This window comes from Monodon monoceros, unplaced genomic scaffold (genome assembly GCF_005190385.1).
Source record: "Monodon monoceros isolate NGI ecotype Baffin Bay Population unplaced genomic scaffold, NGI_Narwhal_1 Super_Scaffold_5, whole genome shotgun sequence".
NCBI lineage: Eukaryota > Metazoa > Chordata > Mammalia > Artiodactyla > Monodontidae > Monodon > Monodon monoceros.
In genome coordinates this window covers 62,558,875-62,569,978 of record NW_021703782.1, presented here as the reverse complement: position 1 = coordinate 62,569,978, position 11,104 = coordinate 62,558,875, and the positions used below count along the sequence as shown (strand labels likewise).

The following is an 11,104-nucleotide window of genomic DNA, read 5'->3' as shown; positions in this document are numbered from 1 at the left end:
GGTAAGATGGGCGCTTCTGGAAGCTAGTAATATTCTCTTTCTTGAGCTGGGTGATTATTACATGAATGTGTTTACTTTGTACATTTATTGCTGTGTACTTATCTCTACATCTATTATACATTGAAAAAATTACTAGCAAAATAAAGCATCATCTGTAGCATTTTCCAGTAATCTACTGCAGTCTCCAAGAGCTCCTAATCTAGGGAAGAGAATGCCCTGAACTATGGCCTTCCTAAATGTGGCTTAATGGCAGGATATCTAAGACTATAGTAACAATATGCTGAAATGTAAGTTCCACTGGGATAAACAAATACAACAAATAAGATATTCCACAACCAGATCAGATGGTAATATGCAGAATTTACCAAGGAAGTTCTGAGAACCATTTCCATGATTCTTGGATCCCACAGGATTTCTAAAGTGTTTTTGTTTGTTTGTTTGTTTGTTTTGTTTTTGAGAAGATTTTTGCCAAGGAGAGTTCCCATTTCTGCCTGTGGGGACAGGAGACATAAATGAGGGAGGGCTGCAGCTTCCTTCCAAGGCTTCCAAGACACATTTTAGAGCTTGAAATGACAATTTTATTGCATCTGGGAGACACACAAGTATGCTGCCTGATGCCTGACCAAGGATGTTAAAGTGGCCTGGGACACAAAGGTAGAGGTTGTGTTGGGATCAGCCAGGATTGTCAAGCCAAGGGGTTGATGAGCAGTTTCAATGAATCGGGTGTGGGTCACATGGAAAAGATCCAACCAAGGGTCATTTGGGGACCCATCAAGTAGGGTCACTTAGAGAGTGGAGGACCCTAGCAGCAGGAAATTGGAGGGGAGCTGCAAAGGAGTCACAAGTAAACAGGAGGCATAGAAATGAACAAACCAAGTAAAATGACTTATAGGAGAGAAGTCTCTAGGAAAACAATCTTCCAAAAGACCTAAAAAGATCCAAGGAAAGAGTCAGCTTTGAATAATAAGAGCTTTCTTATACTCACCATTCCTCCAACCCCAAGAGGTCAGAAACTAGCTAGCCAGCTGTGGTGGGGAAGAAAAGAAAGGAAAAATAGTACAAAGTGGAGGGAAGAAGGCAACCATGCATGCTTCCCCCCCTTTGCCTCTGCAGGCTGCCAGGCTCAAGCATTCCCCAGCTGGGGGAATATTTGCCATTAAATTTAAGGTGGAGTTTTGATCAGTATCTTGGGCTGGACATTCTGGTCTCAGACTTGAAACTATGTTTGCAACCAAGAAATCTGACCTAAGAGTAAGAGAAAAGTCATGGGACCTGCCCACATTCCCATATGGGATTGGCAAGGATTATCCCTGCTGAATGCACTTTTGAAGAGGCAGTGGGAAACCATAATAAAGATGTGTTTTGTTTCCATTTATCAGTCATATATTCACTGGATGGGTCACATGGACATTTACATTAGTATACTCAGTTTTTATTTTTTTAATCTGTTTTTTAATTTTTTAATGAGGTATAGTTGATGTACACTATTATATAAGTTTCAGGTGTACAACATAGTGATTCACAATTTTTAAAAGTGTACTGAATTTTTTAAAAGTTTATTGCTGAATGATGATCTGGTCCTGGACAGAGAACCATGTCAGGATTCTAAATTCACGGTATGCCTGCTCATACAGGTTGCCTATACTAACTGATGTTTCTTCAAGCTATCCCTCTCAACTATGTTAAAATAATCCAAGCTAAAACTTCATCTGATAATGGTTTTTAATCTTATACCCTTTGAGGATATTTGCATTTTATTTGGTAAGTCTCAAGCAGCTTTGGTATATAACAGAATCATCTGGAGACCTTGGCAGACTTATAGAGGTCTATGCTTCATCCTATTTCAATGAGTCTGGGCCCCTGTGTTTGTTCTTAGCTCTCCAGGTAATTCTAATCTTCTCAAAGTTTGAGAACTTTTGTCTTAAAAGACATAAATTGTTAGTGGTTGGGACATAGGTTTGCGGGCATGGCAGACATAGCACCTGAATTTAACATCTATATTCTGCATATTACTCTCCACCAGCACCGTGCTGCTACACTGTTATAAGAATTGCAAAGATCACATGGTTGAATTGTACCATAGTATGGCATCCAATCTGTGGTCCTGCCCAGTCAGTGGTGTGCGAGGACCAGGGGACACTGAGTCAGGAAAATTTGGACAAAGAATCACCATGCAGCCTGCTTTTCCATCTTTTGAAAGTGTCCTGGTGCTTGTCATGCTACCTGAATCCTTATGGTAATATGTGGGGCTATAGGGTGGAGTGAAGTGACTGGGAGGATATTGAAGAACACTGAAATGGGAAAAAAGCATTTCAAAAATGCATATTAAATTCGGTCTCATGTTGACAGTCACCCAGGGCCAACAAAATTTCTAAAATTCTGTAAACTTGTCTGGTTTCCATTTTTCTCCAAATAGCTCAAGGTATTTAGGGAGATCATAGTTCCTTAAAGAGAGATAACCTACAATGATAACATATTACTCAAAAGGGTGGACACAAATCAACAAGAAAAACTCTAAGGCTTTAATAGGCAAGTGGGACAAGATACAAATAGACACACAAGAAAAATACAACTCTATAATGAAATAACATGGAAAAATATTCAACTCATTTAACTAATAAACACATAATTTAAAATTTATTTTTAGTTGAGTAAACTTGCAAAAATTAAAAATGAATGCCAGTGTTAGTGAGCGTATAATGAAAGAGCCTCTTATACATTGCTTATAAGTTGCCACAAACTTACAAAAGCCAAAATTATGGTTGTAATTTTTATATCTTTAACTTTTTATTTTGAAAATTTTTCAAATTTACAGAGCAGAAACTTCTACATACTCTTCATCTAGATTGATTTAGTTAATTTATTATTATTTACAATTTTATTTTAGTATTATAAACATTATTTTCATCATCATTGATGACCATCTGAGAGTAAGTTGCAGACATCATACCATTCTGCCCTTTAGCATAAATACTTCGGTGTACATCTCCTAAGAATAAAGCTATTGTCTTTATTTTCTTATGCAACCACGGTGTAAGTATCAAATTTAGAAAATGTAATTTTGATAGAGTCAAATACAGAGTCAATTGGCACATCTTGCCAATTGCCTCAGTAATTTTCTTTATGGTGTTCTTTTCTTGATCCACGATCCGCTCCAGCATCCCTCATTGCCTTTAGTTGCTCGGGCTGTTTAGTTGCTTTTAAGTTGTACCAGTTCCTCAGCCTTTCTTTGTCTTTCATGGCACTGACATTTTTTAAAAGATAGGCGGTTGTTCAGCAGAATGTCCCTCAATTTAAGTTTGTCTACTATTTCCTCATGATTACATGCAGGCATTTCTGGCATGAGATTATAACTTTGACCTAACAATTTCCACTTCTGGGACTCTATTATGAGGAAATAATAGTAAATATGTAAAAAACAATTTAAAAAACAATTTTAATGTTGTATCTACATGAGATGATGGATGTCCTCCATCCCCTAAACCTGTTCTGGTAATCATTTTGTGATGAGTGTAAGTCAAATCATTATGTTGTACACCTTGAATGTATACAGTTCTGTATGTCAATTATCTTGCAATAAAACTGGGGGAAAACCCCAATTTATATGGCTCCAGAGCAATAAAATGTCAAATAATAATAAAATCACAGCCCACATGTTCTGAGAGTGCATACTTGATAACCAGCAGTATGTTCTGTCCTTTATGTGCTTCGTCTTATTTAATCTCAATGAAATGAGTCTGGCAGCCTCTGTTCACTGCCTATCCTACAGCTACTCTCGGTCTCCCCTTTGTCCCTCTTCTGTTTTTGCAGCTCAAGAGAATGAATCAGAGTAATTCTAAGCCAAACATAATCACCCACTTCTGTTTCTAGATACTCTTTCCCCGCTTCCCATGCAGTCGAGGAGCAGCCTCTGAGCCATCTCTGGCTAGTGAGTTCTCAGGGCAGATTTCCTGGAGGACTTCTGGGAAAGGCAGAGTTTCTCATGGAGAAAGCCTTAGCCTCTTTCTTTCTCTCTTCTTGGGGTGCTGGTGTGTGCTGTGGCTGATCGGAGTCCTGACCTCATGGCTACAAGTCCAGCTTGTAGCCATGAGGTCATAAGCGGGATGACCAACATGACCAATGGACTGAGTATGGCAGAGTGCAGGGATGGAAAGAACCTGGGCGCTTGATGGTGTTGTTGAGTTGCTGACCTAGTTCCTTCCTCCGGTTTACTAGGGTAATAAACTTAAACATTAAACTACTTTTATTTAGACTTTTAGTAATTTGCTTCTGTAGACATTTCAAATAGTGATAATAATAGGAATAATTATATGTCACTTATTATGAGCGTTTTAGATTATTTAATCTTTGTAACAATCCTGGAATTGGTACCACTATTAACCACATTTTACACATGAAAAATGTCAGCTGCAGCCTAGAATAGAAGCCCACCACTAAACCCCCCCAGGCGTGGATCAGAACCCAACTTTTCCCCCTGTAGGGACAGTGGAAACTAGGGGAAGGAGAAAGTGCAACATTTAGTGGATGCCTGGGAAATTGCCCAGACATGACAACAAACCAAGGGATGGGTAACTGATTCTTTAGGGAGAAGATGGTAGATTGATGGGAAAGTGGCTAAATAAAGAGGCTGTAACCATACACATGTGGGGCACTCCAGTGAGGGGCAGAGGTAACCAGACCAGAGGACCAGCACCTGACTTTCTGTCCCCCATAAATCCTCCCTCTCTCCATGCGAAATGACTTTGGGAAAATTGCCTAAATCCTGCTGTAAAGAGCAATTTATTTCTTCATTAGTGTCCAGTGTATGTGTGCTCAGGCTGAGGAAGACGGGGATGGCAATGCCAGATCTGGGAGACATAATCCTTACCACCCTGTGTCTATACTCTATGGGACAGTCCTTATCATGGATTGCCAGGTGGCAATGACCTTTATAGAAACAGCAGTCCCTTTTTGGTGGTTTTCACAGCCTTTGGGATAATGTCTGAATTCTTTAACAGGACCCTCACATTCAGGTCCCGCCCACCTTCCAAGCTTCATTTCTCGCCACTTCTCTCTGCACCGCTGGACTCCATCCTACTTTTGACTCCTGGGATGGGCACTGGTGTCTCCTGGCTCCCTGCCTTTGCATGTAGTGCTCCTTCTGCCTGGAATATCCTGAATGAGCTCTTCTCTGCCTGGTGAATGCTTACTTGTCATTTAAGACCAGTTTCCATGTCACTGGGTCAGTAAAGTCATTCTTCCTCAGCGTCAATTTCTCTGCCAACACCCTGTCCACAAGAATAAATCATTTCCTGTCTGTGCTTCCTCACTCTCACAGAGTTCTGCGCAGGAAAACATTCCTGCATTGTCCCACGGAATAAGTCTCTTCTTTCCTTGGTAACGTGTATCTTGTACCTAGATCGTGAATTCTGGGAAGTCAGGGAACAAGTATTGTTAATGATTTTGCCCCTAGTATCATTTAGTTCAGAACCTGACATATGGGAACCACTTGGTAAATGTTTGGGGGATTAATGGAAGGCACATAAATGATAATGAGAGAATTTATTCATTCATTCATGAATTAATCCAAGGTCCTTCTAGGTATAAAATGCTATAGTATGAATATTCCTATTGAATATGAAATAGCATTGTACATTAGAATATGGCCTAACTCCTACATTTAAAATACTAATATACATAGTAAAGTAACCATATAAGATACATGTATATAATATGTGTGTATACAGAAGCACCCCGTTATCCAAAGCGGATATGTTCCAAGACCCTCAGCGGATGCCTGAAACTGTGGATAGTATTGAAGCATATACATACTATTTTTCCTAAACATACATACCTGTGGTACAGTTTAATTTATAAATTAGGCCCAGTAAGAGATTAACAATGACTAACAATAAAATAGAACAATTATAACAATATACTGTAATAAGTTATGCGAATGCAGTCTCTCTCTCTCTCTAAATATCTTATTGCACAAATTCAATGCCTTTTCCATATTAATAAGCACATATCACATACCGTGGTCATAACTTTTGCAGTCTGAAGTGTGATAGCAAAACTAGTATGAATTTCTTTGTCCTTCTTCACAATTTCATGGAGAGAAGATTCATTCTCACCATAGATCTTAGCAAACTCAACATACGATATTTTTTCTTTCCTTATTAATTTAGGAACTTTCACCTTTTCCCTTAAAAGAAGCACTTTACAGCTTCTCTTTGGCATATCCGGATTCCAGATCACTACTGTTGCACTTTGTGGCCATTATTAAGTAAAAAACATTGCTTGAACACAAGCACTGTGATACTGCATGTATAACCAAGATGGTTATATATATGCATATATATAACTGACTACTGGGCAGATACACTGGACAAAGGGATGATTCATGTCTGTGGTGGGATGGAGCAGGAAAGCGGGAGATTTCATCACGCTACTCAGAACAGTGTGCATTTTAAAACTTATGTTTATTTTTTGAGTTTTTCATTTCATTTTTTCAGACTGGTTGACCGAGGGTAACTGAAACCGTGGAAAGTGAAACCATGAATAAGGGGGACTAATATATACATATTAAGGGAAAGTTTCTTAGTTTTATTCTTTTCATATTTACAGATGTCTTATGACAATATGAGGAATGAAGTGGAGAAAATTAGAAACTCCAAATTCTAATATCTGAGCTATGGCTGGATTTAAATACTAGCAAACAAATCTTTCTATATCTGTCCTCAATTACAAGATGATAATAAAGAGATCTACTTGCTATAGTAACCTATGTGCTAGTTTGATTTCTCAACCCAAGACATAACTACAAAACAGTGCTGGAAGATATTCATAAAAAGACACAAGTGAAAAACTCAAGAGAGTAAAAAAGGCTCTAACTTCCTTCTGAAAGACGCATGAACTTGGCCACTCCCATTCAAGTTCAATTTAACAAATATTTATTGAGTGTCTGCTTTGTATTCAATACCGAATCAGCTTTTCATTCATTTATTCAACAAGAACTTATTGAACACTTACTTTGTACCAGGCATTACTCTAGGTAATAGAGATAGAGAAAGGAATAAAACAAAAATCCCTGCACTCATGGAACTTATAGTCTAGAAGCATGAGCGATAATAAACTTGTAAATAAATAAAATATGTAGTATGTCAGATAGTGACAAGTGCTATGGAGAAAAACTATGCTATAAAAGTTGGAAAAGGAGCTAGAGAGGGTCAGGATTAGGGAAAGGGGCATTGCAATGTTAAGTAGATGGTCATGGAAGGTGACATTTGAGTGAAAGCTGATGGAGGTCAGCTTGCAAAATAAGGAAGGAAATGCACAAATGTCACCCTTTTCTCTATAGTCCTATGGACCTTGCATTCCACTAGGCTGTGTTTATTGGTAACGACCTATTTAACTAAACAAAGTATGCTGTCAGACTGAATGAGACACTCCTTTAGGTAGAGGTGGAAACTGACAACTTGACTCAAACTTTAAAGGATGGGGAGAGACTGGATGTGATGTCTGGTGGGGATGGCAGAAGAATGACATAAGCAAAGGAGGCCCCAGGCAGGAAGAACACCGATTTCTCTAGCTGAAGATCTTCCTTGCTTCCACAAAGAGGTAAGGGATAGAGTTACTTACATGACACGGAGAAGCCACTATAAGCCAGTTGGAGAAGGTCACACTTGGTCATAGAGGCTATAGGAAGCCACCAAAGTTAATTGAGCAGGGAAGTAACACGATGAAACGGTATTTTAGTAAAATTAATACAGTGGTAGAGTCAGATTGGATTGGAATAAGGAGAAGCTATAGGCAGGGAGCCATTTAAAATCCTATTTTTGTCATCCACACATTAATTTATAAGGGCTGGGTCAGAATGGAAGCAGTGAGAACAGTGATATTTATGAAGGAGTGATGTTTATATAGAATAAATGACAGGCCTTGTTAGCTGATTAGATCTGAAGGGTAAAGAAGAGGAAGAAGTAGAGCTGACACATTATAAAGAGAAGAGCAGATGGGGTCATTCTATGACTGAGAATTTTGTGGTCCAAACAGGGTGTGACTCGCTCAGGATCACATAGTTAGTGAAAACCTGAAGCCAGAACCCAGATTTCCTGCTTTCCCCTCCATTAAATGATTCCAAAGCTTTTAACTGGCAAGTGGGAAATAGTGCCACCAACAGAAATGAGTGATTATGGAGGGACAGCAAGCTTATACAACTGGGTAGAGGAGATGGAGAGTTTCGGTTTTATGTTTGTGGAGTTTGAAGATATTTAAGTGGAAATATCTGGGGGGTTGGAAATGCCCCGTACTAGTCTGTGATCTTGGGCCAGTCACTTAACCTCTCTGAGCCTTGGTTTCCCCAGCTGCAAAGTGAGGATAATGTTATTACTTAAGGGCTGTTATTAATTAATTAATATTTGAAAAGGGCTTGATACAGGCCGTGGTACAAGGTAAGTGTTATTTGTCTGTTGTAAAAAATAAGTAAGATGCAATGTAAAGAAAGAGATTGGCTTTCTGAGGAGGTAAGAAGAAGATATGGAGAAAACTACAGGAGAATTTGGGATAATTGATATAAGGTCTGTCATAGAAGGGAGGAATTTTATAAAGGTGAGAAACAAAATCAAATGACACAAAGATGCAGAGAAAGAGGAAGGCCTAGAGACGTCACATGGTGTGGAAAGAAGGAAGCCTTTCAGAGTGGGCTTTGGACAGAGTGGCAATTAGGAAAGAAGCCCTAGAGGGAAATAGGAGGGAGTGAGAAATGAAGCAAGGCACTTAGCTATTTTTGAAGTTTGCCAGAGATCTGTGACTGTACCCAAGAGCAGATAGAATATTTAAAAATAGGCATTTGCCTAATTTAGTGGATAACACACTCATGGTGAATTACCAAAAGGCTGTTAAGGAAATCTGGAGTCATTTCTAACCATCATTTCTAACTAAGGAATTGATGGGATGGAGGATAATGATGCTGGCTTTACTTTCATAGTTACGTACCAAATGCTAAGGTGAATGAGTTGAATGCAGCATGAGCTAACACAAGATGGGAGATTTTAAGATTCCTCCCCCTCTCCCCCCCACACACAAAAGTTTTCCTTAATTGCAAATTCTGAAAATTTGAGATACTCTCATTACATTTTATTTATGTTTGTGTGGACAACAATATATTTTGCTCTGTATGAAAGTGTATGTCACCATCATTCAGAAACTAAGAGAAGCCCATCCGAAAGGCTGACTTAGTACACGGTAGACTGAAGATTCTACTGTAAAACAATTTTCTACAAATCATCTATTTGTTCCCAGTTTGAAGAGGTATTGAACTGTTATTATTGAATTGTTCTCTTAGTATTTTTCTATGTACATCTTTGCTTATAAATTCCAGTGTGGTAAACATACCTGGGAGAATTTTGAAAGTCAGAAACTCCACATTTCAAAAAGTTTTCTTTTCTTTGGGTCTCGTTTCATAGTCTATGTAATGTCTCACTTATGACCTGTGTCTTATACTATGCTTAAAGCCATTGATATTTGAAGTGGGGAGGGGGAGGAGAGTTACCTAACCCGCTCTGAAGAATTACTAAACTACATGAGCTAGCTGAAACCAGAGAAAGAAAGGCAGTCTGTATACTGTGTTCAAAGTTCGGTGCGAATTTTACACAGCACATCTCAAATCAGACTAACTATAATTTCAAATGGTCCATAGCCACATGTGGGTAGTGGCTACCTACTGGACAGTAGTGCAGCTTTGAACCAAACGTATCTCGATTTCGTATTTTTTTTAAGGGTCAGTTGACAAACAGAGGCATTACATACGGAGTGCTCTAGCACAGTAAAACTTAGAGCAAGTCGGTAAACACAGACTTTTCCACTCCAGTGAGCACTGGGACTTCACTGATATTTTTCTTGAATTTGGGGCTGGACTTCTTCATACACTTCTCGGTCTGAAGCTGAAATAAACAGGGTTGCAGCATATGCTTGAATCACAGGAAAGTGCTGTGCACTGCTTCTCCAGAGAAAAGCATTTATCTCCAGGTTTTAAAAAATTGTTTATTCCTTGCATGGACTCGTATTTATTTAAAGTCACCCCAATAAGGATGACGGACATACCGTTTGCGAAAGCTGGTATGTCTCCTGAAGTTTCCACCAACGTTTTTTTTCTTCTTCTTCTTGTTAAATTTAAGCTGCCTGCTCCAGGGCATGGTGCGAACACTTAACAAGGCCTGGCGCAAAGAATTCCAGGGTTGGTTTCCCGACCTCGCGCCAGCTGTGCGGGGCGGGCGGAAAGCGCGCGTTCCCAGCTCTTGCCCACAGGCCTTTGGCAGCCTCGCAGCTTCGGGCAGATGGAGTTTCCGGCCTCGCTTAGTGGTCGCCGGGTCATCCGCCCGAGCTCCTTTCTGCCTGAGGTCAGGGCCCCGGGAAGAAGCGCGCCGGCGGTCCGAGCATCCGGAGGGCAATTCCGCGGTGGGTCCACACCCTCCTCGCGCTCCGCTCCCTGCGCGCCGGGCCGGGCGCCGGGTGGCAGGGCTGGCCGCCGCAGCTCTGAGGTTGGGCCCTCCCCCGGGGTGATTTCAGCGCTGAAGGTGGAAATGCGGAAGTTTCCAGCTGCGACTGACAGATGAGGCTCGCGTCCCGCTCGGCACGTGCTGCTGCAGCCCTGCGGCGCACCGGGCCCCCGCTGGGCGCCTCACGAGACCCTAGAGGCCGAAGAGCCGCCGGCGCGCCATGGCCACGCTGCCGAGCGCAGAGCGCCGCGCGTTCGCGCTCAAGATCAACAGGTAAGAGGCGCCCCGCGGCGGACTCGCGGCCGCACCGCCCCAGCTGGTGGAGTGCGGCGCCTGGGCAGCTCCAAGGGGTGGGGGTGGAGGTTGCCGCCGCCAGAGTCCCAGGGAGTCCGCGGGGAGGGGTGGCGCCCGAGACACGGCGGGGGGCCCGCGGCCTCGAGGCGGCTGCGGTGGGGCCGTTGAGCGCGGGATGGCCCGAGGGCTGGCCTCAGCCAGCTCCTCCCCGAGAATCCGAGTCCCCCTGATAGTCCTGTCACCAGTGCCTCTTCCCGGAGCCACGTCCCCAGCCCCGCCTCGCCCGCGCCGCCCTCGGGGTTGACAGGTGGCCGGGCCCGGGTAGTGGGAAG

At 41.7% G+C, this 11,104-nt stretch overlaps 1 protein-coding gene across 2 annotated transcripts in view; it reads left to right on the top strand.

The window, feature by feature from the left end:
• Nucleotides 1-7,580: 7,580 nt before the first annotated feature.
• Nucleotides 7,581-11,104, top strand: part of DOCK8 (dedicator of cytokinesis 8) — a 227,034-nt gene continuing 223,510 nt past the window's right edge. Inside the window, exon 1 of one of the 2 annotated variants that reach the window (XM_029202021.1) lies at nt 7,581-7,599. Coding sequence is in view for 1 of the 2 variants with exons in the window: in XM_029202019.1 (XP_029057852.1) it covers nt 10,699-10,751 (53 nt within the window). In the remaining variant the exon portion in view is untranslated. Of the gene's footprint in view, nt 7,600-10,495; nt 10,752-11,104 lie in introns of those variants that run through there. The other variant, XM_029202019.1, reaches the window with a different exon arrangement.